At 41.2% G+C, this 25,580-nt stretch overlaps 1 protein-coding gene across 1 annotated transcript in view; it reads right to left on the reverse strand.

Annotated features, from left to right (window-relative positions):
• Positions 1 to 679: 679 nt before the first annotated feature.
• LOC126426974 (DEAD-box helicase Dbp80-like) overlaps positions 680 to 25,580 on the reverse strand; it is a 147,379-nt gene continuing 122,478 nt past the window's right edge. The window contains exons 8-10 of the mRNA XM_050089131.1: positions 21,225 to 21,387; positions 9,414 to 9,605; positions 680 to 1,101 (exon numbers count right to left, since the gene is read on the reverse strand). Coding sequence (XP_049945088.1) covers positions 1,040 to 1,101; positions 9,414 to 9,605; positions 21,225 to 21,387 — 417 coding nt within the window. The 3' untranslated portion in view covers positions 680 to 1,039. The remainder of the gene's footprint in view (positions 1,102 to 9,413; positions 9,606 to 21,224; positions 21,388 to 25,580) is intronic.

The following is a 25,580-nucleotide window of genomic DNA, read 5'->3' on the forward strand; positions in this document are numbered from 1 at the left end:
AGTCTCTTGCCATTGTTTCGCTAATGAGACAATTCCTCTTTTTTTATTCAAGTGCCGGTAGCGCGCACAAAAGCAAGCCACGCCGCAAGCGGCAACAGGTCGGAAACACTCATCATCGAAATGCGACAAACAATGCATAACACAGTACAATAATGCATTTTTAGCTTAGATGTGACGTAAACACCTGTAACAAAGAGAACGGCACTTATCAGATCAAAGCAAAATAAGCAATCGATTCGAACCAGATGAAGCACGTGAAAAAGGAATGTTACCCATATAAATACGAACGGAGCGCCTGACACATAGCATTGGCAACTTGGTAAAGCTTAACTGTTAAGCTTACGACTCGAACCAAACTACTATTGCTGTATCTTCATCCATTCGACCTAAATTAAGTCTCATGTTACAATGGACCAACTTTGTTTCGATTTGGAGGTGCAGTCAAACTTTTCTCTCCCCTTGAATTTCCAGTCTCAAATTTCGGGTGCAGCTTAGATTCGAGTGCGGCTTATATTCGAGTAAATACGGTAGCTGAAAGACTATGGCACCACTTGTCACCTGGACTGTACCGCTTCTCAACTGAGGACACTCCTCTGACTAGACTACAGGGAGCATGCTCAATTCTGCAAAAAGGTATTACTGCAGCAAGGAAAGCCACTTGAATAACTGTAAACAAAACTTATGCAAATAGCTTTATTTACATACATCATATCTTTACTACTCATTACAAGCTGAATGGTGAGAGCTGTGAAGCAACAATCCATAGAACGAATTGTTCACACGAGTCCAGAATAAAGAAGAAGGCATTACGGTGGGTGGAGCAGGAGAACATAGGAAGGTAGAGGGGACAGAGGAGCATATAAACATCACTGATACGTAAATGTCACTGACACAAAACACACTGTTCTGCTTCAATTCACTGTATTCCAAAATTTAAAAAAAAGTAACTTTTGCACGTTCAAATCACCCAGAACTGGCCACGTAATGCCACACCAGGCTCGTAAAGAGTCAGTCATTGTACAGCACACGTGGTGACTGCTCACTGGCCTAGCTTCTCAATCTCGTCGACATCCTCTGCGTCGAGCAGTGCTATCTTCTTGCCTGAAAGTGAGAATGAGACAGATGAGTGTGAAGTAAACAGTTGGTAAAATTCCACCAAACCACAAAATTCTGCTGACAGTAATATTACATTGCAATAGTAAGAATGTTTAAATAGCAGCTTTCCCCCCCCCCCCCCCCAACAAACAAACACACAAGATCAAATCTAAATGGTGAGTGGCGTAACGTTTCGTTTGGTGTCATCTTTCCATAACATTTGAACATTTGTGCTTTTCTTGTCACATCCAAACCAAATTTTTTTATCAGATCCCAATATAAAATTATAATGTCCCAAAAAGATACTTCAATATTATTCATATACATCTGATTGCATGTTATTAATTCCCCCCCCCCCCCCTCCCCCCCTACATATGAACTACAAATTAATCACTTAAAAACTATTTTTCCTAAGCACACAGTTTGAAAGTTTGGCTTGTAGAAATCCCACTGTAAATTGTGGTATCTTTGGAAAGTGCATGTATCTCAAGCTGCAGCTTACATCTACGATGCCGGGAGTTAGTCATAGCTAGAAAAAATGTATCGTAATATAATCAAAGAGAGTTCACAAAATTTAATCTTGAAGACAAAAATACAAGCGAAAGCTTCTTTGGCATGTGCAAATTATCCGTTGTTTTGAAATAGCATGCACTCAATCTTTAATTTTGTTACAGTTAGATAAGAATGAGTAGTTTGTATCATAAAAAATACATTAAAACTGCTGTTTACACAGGAATCACTTCATTAATAAATTAAATGGCCTTGCCTCTACCATCAACATGATAACATAGTACGAAGTTAATGTCCTTTCAATCAGCTTTTAGACACAGTGTAATTTTCTAGGACAATTGTGACATGTGAATCCTATTAATAATTCAATTTTCAAATAGTATTTAAAAATCTGAATAAAACGATAACCCACTTTTTGAAATTTTGTATTTTCTTATGTTCTGAACATAGGCAGAGAAATGACTTAGTGGTATAAAAATATAAAACTTCTCGTAGCATACTCTAGGGAGGTATTACAGCAAATCAGATGCGACATTCAGGCCATACATATAGCAAAGCAGCAACTTTGTGATTGGGTGATTGGACAAATGAGTTTCAGGAAGTACGTGACACACTGAGCTCTAGGGAAGAGGAAGCAGAACATCAGATGCAGATTAAGGTGGGATGCAGAAAGGTAGTGAATGATGGAAAGGTATCCACCAAAGTTCAGCAACAAGACCAGGAAAGTAAAGCAAAAGCAAACAGAGACGCAAAGCAAATTGATACAGAACGGAATACTCCCTGACAATCAAATGCTGAATGAAGTACAAAGAGGTCTAAGGACAACGATGATATGCATATAGCATATGTGTCAATAAAATGAAGACTGGAAAAAACGTCTGCCTTCTGAAGAGGATCTGTCAAAGAAAATGACAAAGCATTTTCTACATTTGACCATGCAGATGTGAATATGATAGACAACGAAATGCGAGAGCTCAAATCACTCAATCATGGAGAAGATCATAGGACGCAATGGCATGCCTGTCACATTCTACACTTAATAAGGGATGGCAATGCCCATCTTCCAGCATCTGTTTACCAGTGGTCACTGGAATGACTGAAGTTGCCACACTGGAAAAAGGAACCAGGAAAGAAAGACTTGTGCACAGAACTGTATAGCTATTTAACTACAGAGGACTGGTGCGTGGCACACAAAAAAATATAATAGAATGCAGTTAACACTAGCTTTTGAGTTCTTGCTCTTTCTCCATTAGAGCACACACACATTCATACCGAACAGACACCCAAACGTATACACTCACGGAAATGGCGAGTTAACGCGATTGTGTACGTTTGGGTGTCAGTTGGTGTGAATGTGCGTGCTGTTACAAAAAAAGATAACGAGCTCAAAAGGTAAGGTTAACTGTCTTCTATTCAGTGTTTCTAAGAGTGCCACACACCACTCCTCTACAGGTAAGTCACAGACATATTTTTTGCAAAATCACAAAACAGACAGCAAAACTCCTATTATAGGAAACAACACTGCTTATGGGGGGGAAGGGGGGGTGAGAGAGAGAGAGAGAGAGAGAGAGAGAGAGAGAGAGAGAGAGAGAGAGAGAGGACGTTAAATCCATGGAACATCAGCACAGATACACGATTCAGTTGAGGTATTGCTCGTAGACACAACTGAGTGTGTTGCCATTAATCAGGTGGTGTCACCAGGGGCCCGGGCTGTGCCATTTGCAGGCAACACAGCTATGTGCAAGCAGCTGACCTGGTGCCATAAAAAATGCAGACAATCTGTGTCCAGTGCAGAGATCAGCAGTCGATAACTGCCAGAGTTAATGCACTTACACACTTCAGAAATAGCCTACTTTTTCCAGTTGTTGTTGTTGTTGTTGTTGTCTTCAGTCCTGAGACTGGTTTGATGCAGCTCTCCATGCTACTCTATCCTGTGCAAGCTTTTTCATCTCCCAGTACCTACTGCAACCTACATCCTTCTGAATCTGCTTACTGTATTCATCTCTTGGTCTCCCTCTACGATTTTTACCCTCCACGCTGCCCTCCAATACTAAATTGGTGATCCCTTGATGCCTCAGAACATGTCCTACCAACCGATCCCTTCTTCTGGTCAAGTTGTGCCACAAACTTCTCTTCTCCCCAATCCTATTCAATACTTCCTCATTAGTTATGTGATCTACCCATCTAATCTTCAGCATTCTTCTGTAGCACCACATTTCGAAAGCTTCTATTCTCTTCTTGTCCAAACTATTTATCGTCCATGTTTCACTTCCATACATGTCTACACTCCATACGAATACTTTCAGAAATGACTTCCTGACACTTAAATCAATACTGGATGTTAACAAATTTCTCTTCTTCAGAAGCGCTTTCCTTGCCATTGCCAGCCTACATTTTATATCCTCTCTACTTCGACCATCATCAGTTATTTTGCTCCCCAAATAGCAAAACTCCTTTACTACTTTAAGTGCCTCATTTCCTAATCTAATTCCCTCAGCATCACCCGACTTAATTAGACTACATTCCATTATCCTTGTTTTGCTTTTGTTGATGTTCATCTTATATCCTCCTTTCAAGACACTGTCCATTCCATTCAGCTGCTCTTCAAGTCCTTTGCTGTCTGTGACAGAATTACAATGTCATCGGCGAACCTCAAAGTTTTTATTTCTTCTCCATGAATTTTAATACCTACTCCGAATTTTTCTTTTGTTTCCTTTACTGCTTGCTCAATATACAGATTGAACAACATCGGGGAGAGGCTACAACCCTGTCTTACTCCCTTCCCAACCACTGCTTCCCTTTCATGTCCCTCGACTCTTATAACTGCCATCTGGTTTCTGTACAAATTGTAAATAGCCTTTCGCTCCCTAAATTTTACCCCTGCCACCTTTAGAATTTGAAAGAGAGTATTCCAGTCAACATTGTCAAAAGCTTTTTCTAAGTCTACAAATGCTAGAAACGTAGGTTTGCCTTTCCTTAATCTTTCTTCTAAGATAAGTCGTAAGGTCAGTATTGCCTCACGTGTTCCAGTGTTTCTACGGAATCCAAACTGATCTTGCCCGAGGTTGGCTTCTACTAGTTTTTCCATTCGTCTGTAAAGAATTCGTGTTAGTATTTTGCAGCTGTGACTTATTAAACTGATAGTTCGGTAATTTTCACATCTGTCAACACCTGCTTTCTTTGGGATTGGAATTATTATATTCTTCTTGAAGTCTGAGGGTATTTCGCCTGTTTCATACATCTTGCTCACCAGATGGTAGAGTTTTGTCAGGACTGGCTCTCCCAAGGCCGTCAGTAGTTCCAATGGAATGTTGTCTACTCCAGGGACCTTGTTTCGACTCAGGTCTTTCAGTGTTCTGTCAAACTCTTCACGCAGTATCCTATCTCCCATTTCATCTTCATCTACATCCTCTTCCATTTCCATAATATTGTCCTCAAGTACATCGCCCTTGTATAGACCCTCTATATACTCCTTCCACCGTTCTGCTTTCCCTTCTTTGGTTAGAACTGGGTTTCCATCTGAGCTCTTGATGTTCATGCAAGTGGTTCTCTTATCTCCAAAGGTCTCTTTAATTTTCCTGTAGGCAGTATCTATCTTACCCTTAGTGAGATAGGCCTCTACATCCTTACATTTGTCCTCTAGCCATCCCTGCTTAGCCATTTTGCACTTCCTGTCGATCTCATTTTTGAGACGTTTGTATTCCTTTTTGCCTGCTTCATTTACTGCATTTTTATATTTTCTCCTTTCATCAATTAAATTCAATATTTCTTCTGTTACCCAAGGATTTCTACTAGCCCTCGTCTTTTTACCTACTTTATCCTCTGCTGCCTTCGCTACTTCATCCCTCAAAGCTACCCATTCTTCTTCTGCTGTATTTCTTTCCCCCATTCCTGTCAATTGTTCCCTTATGCTCTCCCTGAAACTCTGTACAACCTCTGGTTCTTTCAGTTTATCCAGGTCCCATCTCCTTAAATTCCCACCTTTTTGTAGTTTCTTCAGTTTTAATCTACAGGTCATAACCAATAGATTGTGGTCAGAGTCCACATCTGCCCCTGGAAATGTCTTACAATTTAAAACCTGGTTCCTAAATCTCTGTCTTACCATTATATAATCTATCTGATACCTTTTAGTATCTCCAGGGTTCTTCCATGTATACAACCTTCTTTCATGATTCTTAAACCAAGTGTTAGATATGATTAAGTTGTGCTCTGTGCAAAATTCTACCAGACGGCTTCCTCTCTCATTTCTTAGCCCCAATCCATATTCACCTACTATGTTTCCTTCTCTCCCTTTTCCTACACTCGAATTCCAGTCACCCATGACTATTAAATTTTCGTCTCCCTTCACAATCTGAATAATTTCTTTTATTTCATCATACATTTCTTCAATTTCTTCGTCATCTGCAGAGCCAGTTGGCATATAAACTTGTACTACTGTAGTAGGTGTGGGCTTCGTATCTATCTTGGCCACAATAATGCGTTCACTATGCTGTTTGTAGTAGCTTACCCGCATTCCTATTTTCCTATTCATTATTAAACCTACTCCTGCATTACCCCTATTTGATTTTGTGTTTATAACCCTGTAGTCACCTGACCAGAAATCTTGTTCCTCCTGCCACCGAACTTCACTAATTCCCACTATATCGAACTTTAACCTATCCATTTCCCTTTTTAAATTTTCTAACCTACCTGCCCGATTAAGGGATCTGACATTCCACGCTCCGATCCGTAGAACGCCAGTTTTCTTTCTCCTGATAACGACATCCTCTTGAGTAGTCCCCGCCCGGAGATCCGAATGGGGGACTATTTTACCCAAGAGGACGCCATCATCATTTAATCATACAGTAAAGCTGCATGCCCTCGGGAAAAATTTTTCCAGAGGACAAAATAAATTTGAACTGGTGAGACAATGATTCACTGGATGAAGTTAAACTGAGAACTTTCATTAACTTAATCAAAAATACAATTTGTGTAGCGTTTTTGAGAGTAATTACAAAAGTGAAGATAGAAGAAAATTAATTTTGTACATCTACGTCCATACTCTGTGAAATTCATGGCATGGCAGAGTTACTATTAGTTATAAGTCCTCTTCCTGTTCCATTCACGTAAAGTGTGTGGAAAAAAAGGATTGCTTAAAATCCTCTGGGGGCGCTGAAATTAGTTTAATCTTGTCATAGGAATCCCTATGGGAGTGATATGTACAGTAGTTTTAGTATATTCCTAGATTTGTCACTTACAGGTGGTTCTTGAAACTTCTGTGGTAGGCTTTCTCTGCACCTACTTTGTGTCTGCCAGTTCAGTTTTTTCAGCATCTCCGGCTTAACAAACATGCGACCATTTGGGCTGCCCTCTTTTGTAAAAGTTCAGTATCCCTGTTAGCACTGTTTGGTATTTGAACAATATCCTGGATGAGTCACACCCTTTGTTGACTGGCTGCATTTTCTGAAACATTACTGATGTGCCAGCAATTGGGCAGCCACTATGCACAAGATTTCTCATGCAGAATCCCTAGCACTACAACTACTGTGGTAATAATGAAGTGGTCACATGGTGTGAATGCTTTCAGTCAGGTGAAACAAGTCTGAATAACAAAGAACAAAATGGCAGACTGCCTCTGTGAAGAACTGGGAATCTCAAGAGAAGAGGGGCCTTTGTGTGTGTGTGTGTGTGTGTGTGTGTGTGTGTGTGTGTGTTTCAATCAAAGCGATAGTTCATAATATCACTTTACTGTAATATAACTTATGTAAGGTGGCCACAGTTTTTTTTTTAACCAGAGGGGCTCTGTCATAGGTTCATGAGTAGTGGGTTACAGTGTGAGATTTGCGACAAAATCGCATGATATCTAGCAACAATAAGTCAACAGAGGACCAGGAGTGTATGATCTGTGCCATTAAGGTGCAGTTAGAAAACATAAGGGAGGAGGTAGATAGGATGAGGACGGACAAAGGGGCTGGGGAATGGTAACTGGCAATTGGGGAGAAGGCTGCCAGGAGAAGGGTATATTTAGACAGTTTCATTTTGTGTATCCCCAACAGATATGACCAACTGTCACAGTTTAGAGGAGAGAGCTTTCTTGTAGCTGTAGATGTAGGAAACATGCAGCAGGCTACAACAGTTAAGAAACCAACATTAGCTGTAAATTGAAATAGAAAGAAGTAGTTTCTGCTGTTAGGTAGTTCTCGTGGCAGAGGCGTACGCCAACAGCTGCAGGATACATGGCCCGTATCTCAACAGCTATGGGAAGCGGATGTTGGTGACAGTGTAGTGGAGGATGATGGGGCTCACTCATGGGAAAATTCTGTATGATAGCTGTTGTATTACATTGAAATCAGCTAATCAGTATCCCTCCTTATGAAAAATCTTTCTAACAAAGGAAACACCTTCAAAAAGGTCAGATATCTAAGTAGTCAAGGACTTAACATATTTCTCCGAAGTATAAAAGGGATTACAAATGAAGTTAGTGAACTGCTTGTTGGTATTGATGGACATTATTAGCATATTGGAGCACCACTTAAACAATGTGACCCTACATCAGGGTACAGATTAGCTAGCCATTTTTCAAGAAGCTCTTTGCTGTATGGGGAATGGCCAGGTACATGAAAAATTGTATTCAATTTGAATCTAATGACATATCAACACACTGCACTGACTGCTGTGCATGAGTAGTTGAACTTAGTGGGTCTAAACTTTTAATTACAGTTATCTAGAGATCCCTGAACTGATTTCAGGACATTCCTTTTACAGGAAGTACAAATATTGGTTAATGAGGTGATTTTAATATAAGAGATTGTGCACGAAAAGAATGTTGGAAGATTTCTTAAATTCACACCATCTGTGCAAACTGTACTCTTTCCAATTCGAGTAGTGCAACTATACAAAAAATTTTTGTTTGTTCTTCCTTACTACACCAGCATTTTATTATTATAAGGGTAAATGGCTTTTCAGAACATGATACACATATTTTAATACAAAATGGACTTTTGCACATTTGCATACATATAGTTGATGTGTGGTATTACTTGTTTTTTAGTGCTGTCGTGTGTTCTTTGAATTTAATCTCAAATAATCTACTTGTCTGGCTCATGCAGACACAACACAGTCCAAATATTCAATTTTGTACTATGAGTGTTTCTACTTGGTCCATACAGGTGGATCATTTGAGATTAGATTCAAAGAACACATGGCAGCAACGAAAATCAAAAATACCACATCAGCAATAGCCACCCACATGCATGAAACAAAACACCATATCAACAACACAAGTATCAGCATCCTACATATCCAACCTGGAGGCAAAACTCTAGACACCCTTGAAACATTTCAAATATACAGACAGCAAAGAAAACAACATGAACCCATCTTAAATGACAAAAATGACAATATTTACACTAGAATCATCTCTGTTCCCAATAACATTTTCAATGCGTGTGTGAACAACACCCCCCACCTCTGCTCAAAAAACAACACACACACACACACACACACACACACACACACACACACACACCTACCTGGAGGACGTCATCTGAAAATTAGCAACATTATCAGCCTCACTCACACATCTGTTGACTGTACTTTTCATCAATTACAGGGGATGTTGTTACCCCTGCCTCTTTCCTTATTTTTATTTCAACATTGACAGAATAGATTTATGAGCTCAGAATGTGGTGCAATCACACATCTAGTCAGAGGATAAAGCCTGAACACTGGAAACATCATTGCTCAGAAAGAAGCTGCGTCTCCCCATTAATAGCAGCGAGTCACTACCCTGCCACATGTGACAAACCAAACCACATATTCGTCCGTACCGAAGTGCTCCTCGATCTGCCGCAGCAGCCCCATCGCCTCCTGTCCGTCAACCAGGTTGATAGCAATGCCAGCCTTGCCGAAGCGACCTGTCCGGCCGATCCTGTGGAGGTACGTCTCGCAATCTGCCCGCCGGTTCACCAGCACTGGCAGATCGAAGTTCACCACAATAGTCACCTGCTCGACGTCGATACCTGCAGAAAGGATATTGTAACTTGAAACTACACACCTGTACAAATAACAGCTATGTTTTCAATACAAACACAATGGGAGAATGCTTCTCAAAATCATTTGAATCAGCATTGTTTTTTACTGGCATTCGGTATTCATCCTAACAGTCAGCACATTATCACACAAATTGTATGTCTAGTGACAAAAAAAATTGTGCAAGAACATACAGAGGATACAGCAGCTGATGATAAACTGTGAGACATCATGTCCTGCTACCAGCTACTACATACGGACCATCCAAAAAGGTCCAGAAATTATTTTATTCTTGGAATATTAGATATGTCAGAAACAACAATGGCTGCTCGAATTAACAAATGGAAACAACAGATTTGCATTTGACCCGTCAGTTGTTAGTAAGCAGTTGTAAATAGTGGCCGTGCAGCTCAACATTGTTGTGTCACAAATCTCAATGAAGCAACAAACTGACCATCGCTGTCTCAACTGATCAAGACATTCTCCAGAAAATTTTGAGGAAGACAAAAGTGTGTACCAAGTTTGTCCCACATACCTCAACTCCCAAACAAAAATGACAATGCATGGACACTTACCGTGGCTCAACTGAAAAGAAAGACCCACAAAATTCTTTTCTGGGGTGATGACGCTTAATGTTGCTGACAAGAAGCTATCACAAAATGAAAAAGTGCAGAATGGATCCCTCACAGTTTTCAAAGATCAACTAAGGTGTAAATGTTATGCTCAAGTTGAATGACATCCTAAAGAAGGATGTTTCTGACAGTTTCCCCATGGTTGTATGAATGTCCTTTGTGTTGAACTTAACTGTGGGGAGACTATATTTCTCTATTTTTAACTAATCCAGTCTTGAAACTTTATGGACAGATGGGGTATAGGGTAAGGTGGGATAAAACCGACCAAGTAATTTCTTGTGGCTATAAAAAACTTGTAAGAGGTCGGATCTTAACTTTATGTAGGTTAAATTACAGGCAATATAAAGGAACAACTGTTTGCAAAATATTTTTGTTATACCATTAATAGATTTTGAGATATCCGTATTTTAAGAAATGTCCAATTTTGCCATTTGCAAAAATGGTGGGGTAAATCCGACCCCCATTTGTTTGGCTAATTTTGCATAGAAATAGTTATAAATGAACAGTTTTTTTGGGAAATAATTATTAGCAATTATGTTTTTTTACGTAAATGAACAAAATGTATCCAAAAAAATAATGTTTAGAGTACTTCATGTACTGAAAGTTATATGAATGTGAATTTCAATTGAAAAAAGATGATTTTATTGCACGGCCACGCAACAGCAATGTCGATCTTGAAATGTTAAAATCATGAGTGATCATAAAAACATTCCCATTTGCATTGCAGCAACTGCTCGGTGAATATCGTTCTGATTACGTTTTGTCGTTTTCTGTTTGTAATTTCGTACCATTTTCCTAAAAATAAACAAAAATTCACTTTGTTTCCATAAATAAATAATTCCATACACAAACAATAAAAAATATGTAGTTGGATTTACCCCACCATTTAGCAGTCGGCTTTACCCCACCATGCCATTTTTCCATTTAACACACACAAACAATTTACACGAAATTTCCGACAAAAACGATACATACATTGAATGGGTCACTAAATGCACAACAAAATCACTTACCATTTGTTTTGCGATCATTTTATTTAATAAGGAAAATGTAGTAATGCAATTTGCACAAAAATTAAATTGAAACAATCAAAAACACATTTCTTGTCTTTTGAGTGTCTAAATATCAAATGTGGCAAAGCTGCCAAGGTGACATTTTCGTTGTTTCGAATGCTCTATATAGTAACACTAATGCTAAATAGTTCCGCTTTGCCGTTTCTCACAAACAGAGGGTGGTCGGGCTTATGCACCCGGCCGGATTTACCCCAAGTTACCCCACTATCTGTCACAGGAATTGTGGAACAGGCTTACATCTGCTTGACAGTGAACAGCTTAACCTTAGTCTTACAAAGATTAATATTATGCAGTTCCACAGAAAAGAAAACGCCTTACTGGTACACACTGGATGTGGCGCCACAAGTGAAGTTCTCCTGCATTCGGACGGATGATGAACTACAGTGGCACCCACGTGTAACTGAGCAGCTCAGTCCATCCTACTAAACACTCAGAAGCCACTCTCACTGCGTCGGCCTGCAGACACGACTGCCAGCGTAGTTTGCATACTTTCACTTCTTAGTCCCCTACAAAATACAGGGGTTGGACAAAAATATGGAAACGCCACGAGGAATGCATTCTTGAACAAAATTCAGATGCCAGCCCGCCTGCAGGTTGTGCTGTCGTATTTGATCACGAACAGCACCTGTACAACATCTTCAATACGTTGCATCGGTTGTAGCCAGAAAAGTATTGTGTGTAGTTGTGAGAGCACTATGTAGGAACCAAGTGATTTGGGAAGCACGTAAACTGTTGGCACTCGTACGGTGGGTGCTTCGGCAACCAAGGTACTGTATTTACTCGAATCTAAGCCGCACTCGAATCTAAGCCGCACTCGAATCTAAGCCGCACTCGAATCTAAGCCGCACTCGAATCTAAGCCGCACTCGAATCTAAGCCGCACTCGAATCTAAGCCGCACCTGAAAAATGAGACTCTAAAGGAAGGGAAAAAAATTTTCCCGAATCTAAGCCGCACCTGAAATTTGAGACTCGAAATTCAAGGGGGGAGAGCAAAGATTTAGACCGCACCTCCAAATTGAAACAAAGTTGGTCCACTGTAACATGAGACACAATTTAGGTCGAATGGATGAAGATACAGCTACAGTAGTTTGGTTCGAGTTGTAAGCTCAACATTTAAGCTTTATCAAGTAGCCATTGGTATGTGTCAGGCGCTCAGTCCATATTTATAAGGGTACCTTTCCTTTTTCAAAAGTTTTGTCTGGTTTGAATCGATCGCTTATTTTGCTTTAATCAGATCAGTGCCGTTCTCTTTGTTATAGGTGTTTACGTCACTCTAAGCTGAAACTGCATTATTGTACTGTGTCATGCATTGTTTGTCACATTCTGATAATGAGTGATTACGACCTGTCGCCGCTTGAGGCATGGCTTGCTTTTGTGCACGCTACCGCCGCTTACAATAAAAAGAAGAGAGGAATTGTCACATAAGCGAAAGAATGACAAGAGATTGTTATTTGTTATTACATACACTGCTGATTTCTTTGATAATGATCAACAAGAACCAAATAATAGACTGCATATGACAGATGTTCTGAACGAGAGTTTAGCGAAAATTTTTCTCCGTTTGAAAATCCTTGCAGACACCTGTTTAGTACATAACATTCTGCATAGAAATTAGAGTCATCTTAGATTTAAAAATCTAGTCAGTTGCCGTGCTTCATTTCTGACTGTATCACTATCCAGCATAAGAATAATACGAATATAATAATGACATGATACGTATATTCTCCCGCACTTGCTGTTGTCTCACTCTAGTTTCGTAGTTTATTAGGCAGACAGGATTTAAATGAGATAGCAGCAAACACGAAACAATACATGGCAAAATGTTTATATTCATATTATTCTTACGGTGAAGAGAATACTGCATGTGATTCACAATTCATAAAAGTTCCTATTAGCAACCATCTCTTCTGACACGTAGGAAAAAATTCAGAACGTAGAGTTGGCCATATTGACAAACATCTAGAACAGTCTTGCCAGTGGATTTTTGTGGTACATTGAAATGCTGCTACATTCGAAGCTGAACAATACGGAATTTGTATTTATTTCGTTGGATAATGTATGAAAATGCAGCAGTCGAAACATGGGGCGGAGAAAAAAAGCTCGTCTTCCACCTTTTTTTTAAATTTATTTACTAACACAGAGGTTTTGGCGCCAGTATTTATCTTTGTGCCTGCAAAGCATGCCTATGTAGCGCTACATATATTTGACGGCAGAAGTTCATTGTGGCGGCACCTACCAACATTTTTCAGAACTTCCGCTTGCTTTCCACTCACTCGATTCTAAGCTGCAGGCGGGTTATTGGATTACAAAAACTGGAAAAAAGTGCGGCTTAGACTCGAGTAAATACGATACTTTCACTTCTTACTCTCCAACAAAATACAGGGGTTGGACAAAAATATGGAAACGCCACGAGGAATGCATTCTTGAACAAAATTCAGATGCCAGCCCGCCTGCAGGTCGTGCTGTCGTATTTGGTTACGAACAGCACCTGTACAACATCTTCAATACGTTGCATCGGTTGTAGTCAGCGAAGTATTGTGTGTAGTTGTGAGAGCATTATGTAGGAACCAAGTGATTTGGGAAGCACATAAACTGTTGGCACTCGTACGGTGGGTGCTTCTGTAACCGAGGTAGCCGAAGTGTTTAGCATTTCAAGAGGCACAGTACCAAACATTTCTAACACATACTGGGAAAGTACCCACTAAGTAACAACACGAACAAAAGTGTATGTCGAGTGATTGTGAAAGATGTCATTCAAGAAGATAATTTTAAAAAATTTAAGAGGACAACAGCTGTAAAAGTCACTAAAGAATTGAATGCTGAACTCTGAAATCCTGTACGCAACAAAGCAACGCAAAGGGAGCTGCACAAGCTGGGAATTACAAGGTGAGCTGGAATTGCAAAACCACACATCAATTATACAAATGCCCGGAACAGGGAAATGGGTGCCAAAGCCATAAAACCTGGACTCTGCAGCAATGGAAGAAAAAATGATTTTGTTCAGCTGAGCCTCGGTTGACACTGGTTCCAACTTCTGGCCCAAGAGAGAAACACGGTAGGGATTTGGTGGTGATTTGAGCAGCTGTTTCACGGTATTCCACGGGCCCCACAGTTTCTATTTTGTCTCATGGCAGTAAGGAGAGGAGCAGTTTCAGCCTCACTCGTATTCTCTCGGGAACACTAGGCTGGACAGCAGTTGGTGGTGCACAGGTACTCTGACAGACGAGCGAGTAGCAGTGCGGCTCAGCTGAATAGAACGATGTGCACATACTGCCGGCAAGTTGCCAGATTCTCTGTTAAGTAGGAATCTCAACACTGTAGGAAAAAGACAGATGGCTACTTATTAGATTAGATTAGATTTACTTTCATTCCAATTGATCCGTAGTGAGGTGGTCCTCCAGGATGTGGAACATGTCAGAAAAACAACAATACATGACAAATATTTACAACTAAAACAAATAAGCTGATGTACCATTCCACAGATCCCAAGTGGAATGATCATCATTTTTTAATGAACACTATATGAAAGTCATTTCACAAATACTAATGCACTGAATTTAAAATAAAAAAGTTTTTTATTTATGTATTAGGTAATAAACATGTAATACAACTACTATAATACTTATTTACAATGAACACATTACTGCACTGAAATTGTGCAGAAGTTATATATATATATATATTGAATTGATAGAGGGAAACATTCCACATGGGAAAAATATATCTAAAAACAAAGAGGGTAAGGAGTCATTCCAATCCCGGGAGCGGAAAGACTTACCTTAGGGGGAAAAAAGGACGGGTATACACTCGCGCGCACTCACGCACGCACACACACATATCCATCCACACATATACAGACACCAGCAGACATATTTAAAGACCTCTTTTTTTTTTTGCCATTAGACAGGTGGAGGTCAACATCAAGGAAAGTGGCATGGGATTTGGAGTAGGACCAGGTGAATCTGATGGAACCAAAGGAGTTGAGGTTGGAGAGGAAAATCTGGAGTTCTTCTTCACTGTGAGTCCAGATCACGAAGATGTCATCAATAAATCTGTACCAAACTTTGGGTTGGCAGGCTTGGGTAACCAAGAAGGCTTCCTCTAAGCGACCCATGAATAGGTTGGCGTACGAGGGGGCCATCCTGGTACCCATGGCTGTTCCCTTTAATTGTTGGTATGTCTGGTCTTCAAAAGTGAGGAAGCTGTGGGTCAGGATGAAGCTGGCTAAGGTAATGACGAAAGAGGTTTTAGGTAGGGTGGCAGGTGATCGGCGTGAAAGGAAGTGCTCCATCGCAGCGAGGCCCTGGACGTGCGGGATATTTGTGTATAAGGAAGTGGCATCAATGGTTACAAGGATGGTTTCCGGGGGTAACGGATTGGGTAAGGATTCCAGGTGTTCGAGAAAGTGGTTGGTGTCTTTGATGAAGGATGGGAGACTGCATGTAATGGGTTGAAGGTGTTGATCTACGTAGGCAGAGATACGTTCTGTGGGGGCTTGGTAACCAGCTACAATGGGGCGGCTGGGATGATTGGGTTTGTGAATTTTAGGAAGAAGGTAGAAGGTAGGGGTGCAGGGTGTCGGTGGGGTCAGGAGGTTGATGGAGTCAGGTGAAAGGTTTTGTAGGGGGCCTAAGGTTCTGAGGATTCCTTGAAGCTCCGCCTGGACATCAGGAATGGGATTACCTTGGCAAACTTTGTATGTGGTGTTGTCTGAAAGCTGACGCAATCCCTCAGCCACATACTCCCGACGATCAAGTACCACGGTCGTGGAACTCTCGTCCGCCGGAAGAATGACGATGGACCGGTCAGCCCTCAGATCACGGATAGCCTGGGCTTCAGCAGTGGTGATGTTGGGAGTAGGATTGAGGTTTTTTTTAAGAAGGATTGAGAGGCAAGGCTGGAAGTCAGAAATTCCTGGAAGGTTTGGAGAGGGTGATTTTGAGGACGAGGAGGTGGGTCCCGCTGTGACGGAGGACGGAACTGTTCCAGGCAGGGTTCAATTTGGATAGTGTCTTGGGGAGTTGGATCATTAGGAGTAGGATTAGGATCATTTTTCTTCGTGGCAAAGTGATACTTCCAGCCGAGAGTACGAGTGTAGGACAGTAAATCTTTGACGAGGGCTGTTTGGTTGAATCTGGAAGTGGGGCTGAAGGTGAGGCCTTTGGATAGGACAGAGGTTTCGGATTGGGAGAGAGGTTTGGAGGAAAGGTTAACTACTGAATTAGGGTGTTGTGGTTCTTTAAATATGTCTGCTTGTGTCTGTTTATGTGTGGATGGATATGTGTGTGTGTGCACGAGTGTATACCCGTCCTTTTTTCCCCCCTAAGGTAAGTCTTTCCACTCCCGGGATTGGAATGACTCCTTACCCTCTCCCTTAAAACCCACTTCCTTTCGTCTTTCCCTCTCCTTCCCTCTTTCCTGATGAGGCAACAGTTTGTTGCGAAAGCTTGAATTTTGTATGTATGTTTGTGTGTCTATCGACGTGCCAGCGCTTTCATTTGGTAAGTCACATCATCTTTGTCTCACACACACACACACACACACACACACACACACACACACACACACACACACACACACACACACACAAATCAGTTGGTTTTACTGAGAAATTCATCAATGGAGTAGAAGGAGTTGGCCACCAATAAATCCTTTGGGCTTCTCTTAATGTGTTCCTGAATAATGCACACCTTTTTGTACAGCACTACATGACTTTAAATCCTTTTGAAGATTATTCTTATTCCTAGTATTGATTCCATGAATTGAGCTGTTGGTTTGAAAAAGTGATATATTTTTAATGACAAATTTCATTAAGGAATAAATATATTGGGAAGCAGTAGTTAGTCCCTAGTTCCCTAAACAGGCTTCTGCAGGATGTTCTTGAGTTCACATGACATATAACTCTTACTGCACGTTTTTGTGCCCGGAAAACTTTAGCTTGGCTTGATGAATTACCCCAAAAAATAATCCCGTATGACATTATGGAATGAAAGTAAGCATAGTATGCCAGCTTTTTCATTTTTATATCCCCTACGTCTGACAAAATTCGCATTGCAAACAGAGATTTGTTAAGACGCTTCAGCAGTTCTGTGGTGTGCTCCTCCCATTTGAATTTATTATCAAGCTGTAATCCCAAGAATTTAACACTGTCCACTTCGTCTATCTTCTTGTCATCGTATGTTAGACATATACTCGTGGGACACCCCTTACAAGTTCTGAACTGCATGTAGTGTGTTTTTTCAAAGTTTAGTGACAAAGAGTTGGCTAGGAACCAGTGATTAATGTCCACAAATATTTTATTAGCTGATCTTTCTAAGACTACACTTGATTTGATATTTATTGCAATGTTCGTATCATCGGCAAACAAAACGAGCTTGGTATCTGGTAATGTTACTGATGAAACGTCATTGATATACACAAGAAAAAGTAAGGGCCCAAAATGGAACCTTGTGGGACCCCACATGTAATTAGTTCCCAGTTGAATGATGCCTGATAGCTTGATACATGTCTCTTTCCTAATAACACCCTTTGTTTCCTGCCAGAGATATGTGATTTGAACCATTTTGCAGCATTTCCTGTTACACTATAATACTCTAATTTACTTAAAAGGATATTTTGATTTACACAGTCAAATGGCAAAGACAACACGCTAAGTTGCAGACAGGCACAATTAAAAGACTTACACATAAGCCTTCAGTCACAGCCTTTGTCAGAAAAAGAGAAACACACACCATTCACTCACTCACACAAGTAAGCCCACCTCGTGCACACGACTATCAAATCTGGCAGCTCGGGTTACAATGCATTCTGGCACGAGCTGACAGAGTTGGCAGTCACGTGCGTGAGGAGTGCTTGCTTGTGTGAGTGAATTGCATGTTTTAATTGTGCCCATCTGCAACTTAGCATCTCATCTTTACAGTAAACAGTAAGTTACAACCTATATTTTTCTTTATTACCGATATTCCTACACGGAGTTTCCACTGTTTGATTTCACTGTTAAGTAGTAAATACTAACACTATGCAAACACAGCTTCACTATTCATCCTTCAAGCTTATCGTTTAACATGTTGACTGCTACTAGGCCACCAGCAGCCACAGAAGAGGCTTATGCCTGATGCTGTGGCCTGGCCTGGTGGTGAAACATCCATATCTCTGCTTGCAGCAGTCAGTGTGTTAGGCGTGCAATCACTGTGGACATCCATGCTGCTTTACATACTCAGCAAATAAAATCACAAAACCAACACACCACCCATTTTGGAGTGTTAGGATGGCATAAGAAATGTGCAACTTCAGAGGATTGATGTGAAAGCATCCAAAACTGGTAACAGACAGAGGAACAAAGTTTTTTGAATTACAAGACACTTTTCTTTTGTTTTAGGGCACAAAAAACAAATGGGGTCATACACACCCAAGCCAAGACTATAGAACACAAACACAGACCAGGGAAACGACTACGTCAGTCCCAAAGGACAGAATAGGAGACAGCTAAAAATAGCATGTGGAAAAAGTGATTATATATACACACACAATGGAGGTCCAAAACTAAAAATTAAATGGTCTTCACCATATTGCATTGGTAGATAAAAAGTAAAACGCAGGCGACAGCCTGCACGCCATTCGCTAAGACAGCTGATAAATCTTACGGCAAACCCAAACTGGAACGTAAATTGCTATTTAAAAAAAAAAAAAAAAAAAAAAAAAAAAAAAAAAAAAAAAAAAAAAAAAAAAAAAAGCGGCGGGGGGGGGGGCATTCCTGCAGGAAGTGGCTGACAGTTAAAATTTGGGTGCAATGCATACATAGTGGTGGGGTAACACCACTAAGCAAATGACGATGGCTAAAAAGGCAGTGCCCAATACACATCCAAGTTAAAATAATCTCATCCCAGCGGGAGGGCCGAGGAGGACGTCATCCACGGCGCGGGGTGAGGCTTAATACGCCAAAGCTTATTCTCGTGAAGGGAGGACTATTGGCAACGCCAAAGGGCAGCACCTCCTGACAGACAGCAACGTAGAGATAATCAGAGGGAATATAGGTATTCGCAGGTTGAGGTACGAGGATTGCAGCCTTGACAGCAGCATCAGCAGCCTCGTTTCCAAGCAGATCAACATGATCAGGGACCCACAGAAACATGACATTGGCTTTACCAAGAGTGAGCAAGTGACAGTTTTCCTGAACCCGCTGCACTATGTATGGGCGATGTACAGCGCACAGAGACTGTGAAGGGTGCTGAGAGTCTGAGCAGAGGACACAACTGAAAAGGCTGTGTCGCTGGATGTACTCTGTGGCCTGATACAGGGCAAAGAGCTCGGCTTTAAATACTGAGCAGTGTGCCGGAAGCTGATATCGAAAGACACAGGTGCCAATGGCGAAGGCACACCCGACCTGACTGTCAGTCTGAGAGCCATTAGTGTATACAAAAGTACCATTGCAAAGTTCCATGCGAAGGTCGTGAAACTGGAGGCGATAGACTGAGGCTGGAGTAGTGTCCTCAGGAAGTGAATGAAGGCTGAGGTTAACATGGGCCGCATCACAAAGCCAAGATGGTGAAGGGTTCACACCCACTGGGAAAGTTGCAAGTAGCGTGAAGTTAAGCTGCCGTAGCAAGTGGCGAAAGCGGACTCTAGGAGGTAACAGAGGAGAGGGACGAGCCCCATAATGATGATCAAAGGAATCATCAAAGAAGGAGGCATAGAATGTGTGGCCAAGCAGGGCAGAAAAACGGCACGCATACCTGCCGAGGAGAAAGTCACGGCTGTAGGACAGTGGTAGTTCAGCAGCTCCAGCATACAGACTGGTGTAAAAAGCGCCCGTGGCCAAACAGGTGCCATGATAATGGTAAGTGTTGAGATGACGTAAAAGGGATGGGCGTGCAAATGCATAAACAAAGCACACGTAGTCGAGCTTTGATCGGACAAGGGACCGGTACAAAAGGAGGAGGGTGGTTCATTCGGCACCCCAGGAAGTACTATTGAGGACATGTAGGACGCTGAGGGACCGTATACAGCGGGCTATCAGGTAAGATACATGGGAGGACCAAGAGATTTTCCTACCAAGCATGAGCCCCAGGAATTTCATAGTGTGTGTCAACGAATGGAAGGGCAACAGGCCCAAAATTTAGAGATGGTGGGAGAAACCATTAGTGCCGCCAGAAATTCATACAGGCAGTTTTGTCAGTGGAAAAGCAAAAGCCATTGTCGATGCTCTAGGAGTGAAGACGATCAGGACAGTGCTGAAGACGCCACTCCGTAAGACAGGTCAGTGGAGAACTGCAATAGACAGCAAAACCATTGGTACCATACCAACATTTATTAATAAACCACGATAATATGGAACAGAAGACGCCACTCTGTGAGACACGTCAGTAGAGAACTGCTATAGACAGCAAAACCTTTGGTACCATACCAACATTTATTAATAAACTACGATAATATGGGGTATCACACACAATTCCACACTGGATTGAGGATTTATTGCTAGAGAGGATGTAGCATATTATCTTGGACAGAGACTGATTGACAGATCTGGAAGTAACTTCACATGTGTCCCAGTAAGTTGTGTTCAAACCCTTGCTTCTCATGATGTACATTTACAATTTCATAAACAATGTAACTAGTAATCCAAGAATTCTTGTAGACTGTTCAGTTACCTATAATTAAGTACTATACAAAGATAGCTATACAAATATCGTGTCACATTTTGGTAAGACTTCAAAGTGGTGCAAGGATTGGCACTTTGTTCTTCTCAAAACAAAGAAAAACAGGATTCAACGACTACAACTGCCAGGTGTCCCTCGGAGGTGCTCCCATGTGCCCACACCTACGCAGACACAGACTTAGGCAATAAACAGGTCACTCGGCAGTATCCAAACCGATTAACTCGACACGAGATTAACGGCAGACTCACCCCTGGCGAGCACGTTGGTGGTGATCAGCACCTTCTCGATGCCTTCCCGGAAGCGATCTAGAACCGCAATCCTCTGCTCCACCGTCAGCTCTCCCGTCAGCAGTGCCACTGCGTGCCCATCTCTGGACATCTTCTCAGACAGCCAAGATGCGATCTTCCTCGTCTGAAACATTTAAACGAGTGGCTACTGTTGAAAATAGCAAGACAAACACCTTATAATGTCCAAATAGGATGTATCAAGAACAACTAAACACGTTGCAGTACTGCGATCGGGGTGTAATGATCATAGGAAGAAAATAAAATGAACATTTAATGTGACACACTGAAACTGACACCTTTGCCGTATGGACTCACGGTGATGCTGACCTGTTAAAATTCCCGGAATCTCTAAATACCTCCTACCAATTAAAATTTCAAACAGTCCTATTCCGAATCCCACGCCATTTTCCTCTATGCCGATCTCGTCCTCACCGAAGGCCAGCTACACACTTCCGAAGACCCGCTAACAAACGACAGTACTTACATTTTGACAGTTGCCATCCTCCGTGTCAAATGTTCTCTCCCGCGCAGCCTCGGCATTCGACGCAAATGTATTTGTTCGGATGCAGACTCTCTACAGCAATACACTGCCACTCTCACTTCAGCCTTCACTTGACATAACTACCCAACAGCCTAGTCCAAAAGCAGATTTACCAGGCCATCACATCCCATCCTGGTACTGCTGATCCCTGCAAAAAACAACTTCGGAGCACACAACTTGTCACCCAGTATAATACTGGTCTCGAATGTATCAGTCAGCTACTTTGACAAGGCCACGATTTCCTAAAATTGTGCCCTGAAATGAGGCCCATTCTGTCAGATTTTGCCTACGACACCTAGAATCGGTTTTCGTCGCACTACCAATATCCACAATATTCTTGTCAGATGCTACGCTCCTTCTACACCCATCTCCCTACCCTATGGCTCCTACCCTGTGACCGTCCCCAGTGCAACCTCCTGCCACCACCTATTCCAGCCCTGCAACTGGCAAAACATATACTACCAAAGAGGGAGCTTGAAGCTACCGTGAAGTGACACGTATCATATACCAGCTGTTATGCATACACTGTTCAGCCTTTAACATTGGCATTACTATCACCCAGTTAACAGTCAGGTTGAATGGGCATAGGCAGAGGGTGTACACAGGCAACAAACAATATCCTGTTGCAGAGCACGCACTACAACACGACAGTCACGGCCTCTGTGCCAGTTTCACCACAAGCTCAATCTGGATTCTTCCCCCAACATGTCCTTTGTTCTCGTCACCCACCTGGCCTTAATATGCAGCAATTCCTTCTGTCTCAGCATTTATTCACAGTAACAACTTATTTCTTCACTCCATTTCTGTTTTCTACATCTTTCATTTTCTGACTTTCCTATTTTTTGCCCTCCCCCCCTCCCTCTGTTATGTACAATGCACTTAGCTTTTCACTCTTACCACCTCAGTCCCCAAACATTCAGTCTTTCCTTCTCATCTTGTCCGGTAAATCTCCCGACTCGTGGTTCTGGATGACTTTTCTAAACTGTACCCCTTTCCCTAAACCTCTCCAGTCCTTTTCCTTCACTGCTCTTCCATCCCCTTCGAATCTTCTGCCAGAAGAAGGAGCCACTGGATCTGGAAGCTTGTGAAAGTTCAATCCTTTTGTTTGTATGTTCCCATGCTTCCACGTGGTAAGTAGATTTGTGTCTCCATTTATATTATACTATCAATAACTGATTATTTTTGTTGTTATAAAATTAAGTTTTCGTTCGTCTCGAGGTGCACGACTGCAATTCTGGTACACTCTGCAATCATTACGAACACAGTACCACACCACGCCACTAAAGGAGACAAAACAGAGTGGCACAACAGACTGATAAAGTCAGGTACTGTGGAGCAATTTGTTTTCATAAGCAGGAGACATACATGAAATGTATTCCCAACTGCGAATATGGACAACTATCAGCTGTATAATGGAATGACAACAATGAAACTGCAGACCACACCAGGAGTGGAACCAGAATTTCCCACTTACCGTGAGTAGTCACCTTATCATTAGACTATCCGAGCACAGGTGACTGACAGCATAGGGGAGTTATGTAGGAATTTTACGAAGAAGTATCAGGCAGTGATAGTGGGTAGAGCAGGGTACAGTCTTGATAGGGACCGTGAATATGATGTAGGTGGTGAACTGGTAAAGATAACTACTCAAACTGGTGGCATTAATGTGGATTTCATCCAACTTTTACAGCATCATGATTCGTCTCATCTTAATGCGGCTGGAGAAGGCACTAATGGCAGAGGGCATGGGTCACATTTCAGTGGTGCCAGTTGAGTCTATCGGTAGATCAGGTTTCACTAGGCATGGCCTGTGGTAGTTGGTGAGAGTTGCACTTTTTTTAGATTGAAGTCAGCTGATATGTATACCTGCTTAAAGGAAGTCCGTCCAACTAAATGCTCACCTTCAGAGGATGTCATGTTTCCAAGAAGAGAAGGAATTAGCATAGTTCATCAAAATATAAGAGGTATTGGAGATAAAGTTAGTGAACTGCTTATAGATGTTGACTCTGAAATTACTGATATATCGGAGCACCACTAAAATAAGTTGACAATTCAGAGGCTTCCTTTACCAGGACACAGATTAGCTGGCTGTTTTTCAAGGAGTTCCTTGTGGGGTGGGGAAGTGGCTACGTATGTAAAAAAAACAGTACTCCATCTGAGTCCATAGACTTATCACGGCACTGCACTGAACAGATATTTGAATGTTGTGCGGGGCAGTTGAATTTAGTGAAACTACACTTCTAATTATTGTTTACTGGTCCCCTAATGCCGACTTCAGAGTATTTCTGCTCAAGCTAGAGAGGGTGCTTGATTCACTTTATAGGAAGTACAAAGTGAAATACCAGAAATTAGTTATATGTTGTCACTTCAATATAATGTATATGATAGTGCAAGAAAAAGGTTGCTGGTAGAGCTCCTAAATTCATATGATCTGACGCAGACTGTGTTTTTTCCAAGAAGGGTGCAGGGGAACAGTAGCACAGCCATAGACAATATTTTTATTCATTCTTCATTACTAGATGGGCATTCTGTTAGTAAAAGGGTGAATGGCCTTTCAGACCATGACGCACAAATTTTAACACTAAAAGGCTTTTGTACTCTAACAAATGTCACGTATAATTACAAATTATGTAGGAAAGGTAATCCAACAGCAATAGAGTGTTTTTTAAACCACATCAAGGAACAAGAGCGGCAGGATGTTTATAGTACCGATAACATAAGATGATGGATATAATGCTTTCCTTAACACATTTCTCATGCTCTTTGAGAGTTGCTTTCTATTAGAATGTTCTAAATGGGGTACTAGCAGTAATAGGCAGCCCGAGTGGCTGACTAGTGGAGTAAGAATATCATGTAGAACAAGGGGGGAAATATATCAAAGTGTTAGAAGTAGTCACAATCAAGCGACAGCAGGCCTATTACAAACAGCATTGTAACGTGCTTAAAAATGTTATTAGGAAGGCAAAGAGTATCTGGTATGCAAATAGAATAGCTAATTCACAGGAAAACATTAAAACCATGTGGTCAGTTGTGAAGGAAGTGTCTGGTTAGCAGCACAACGTTGACAATATATAGTCAGTACATAGTAAAAATGTATCTGTTACTGATAAATCGGGATTTAACAATAATTTTCTGAGTAATGGTGGTGAATTAAATAAAAATTTAGTTTCTACAGGGAATCATATAACTTTCTTGGCAAATACCTTTCCGAGGTTGATGTCTGAAATACTCCTCTGTGATACAGACGAGGGGGAGATTGAGTCAATAATTAAATCACTGAAGACTAAGGACCCTCATAGTTATGATGGAGTGTCTAGCAGAATATTAAAGTTAGCCCTGTATTTAGCCATATTTGTAATTTTTCCTTTAAGAATGATCAGTTTCCTTAACGATTAAAGTACTCATTATAAAGCTGCTTTATAAAAGGGGAGAAAGGGATAATGTAGACAATTTTAGACCTATTTCTATGCCATCAGTATTAGCTAAAGTTATTGAAAAGGCTGTCTATGTAAGGATAATTGATCATTTTATATCACACGATTTGCTATCAGATGTACAGTTCGGCTTTAGAAGTCATTTAACAGTTGAAAATTCTCTTTTCTCTGTGAAGTGGTGGTTGGCTTAAACAAAGGCTAGGCATATTTTTTGATGAAACTAGGGCATTAGATTGTGTTGATCACAAAATATTGCTCCAGAAGTTGGACCATTACAGAATACAGGGAGTAGCTCACAATTGGTTCAGCTGTTACTTTAGCAACAGACAGCAAAAGGTCATT

The sequence above is a fragment of the Schistocerca serialis genome, chromosome 11 (genome assembly GCF_023864345.2).
Source record: "Schistocerca serialis cubense isolate TAMUIC-IGC-003099 chromosome 11, iqSchSeri2.2, whole genome shotgun sequence".
NCBI lineage: Eukaryota > Metazoa > Arthropoda > Insecta > Orthoptera > Acrididae > Schistocerca > Schistocerca serialis.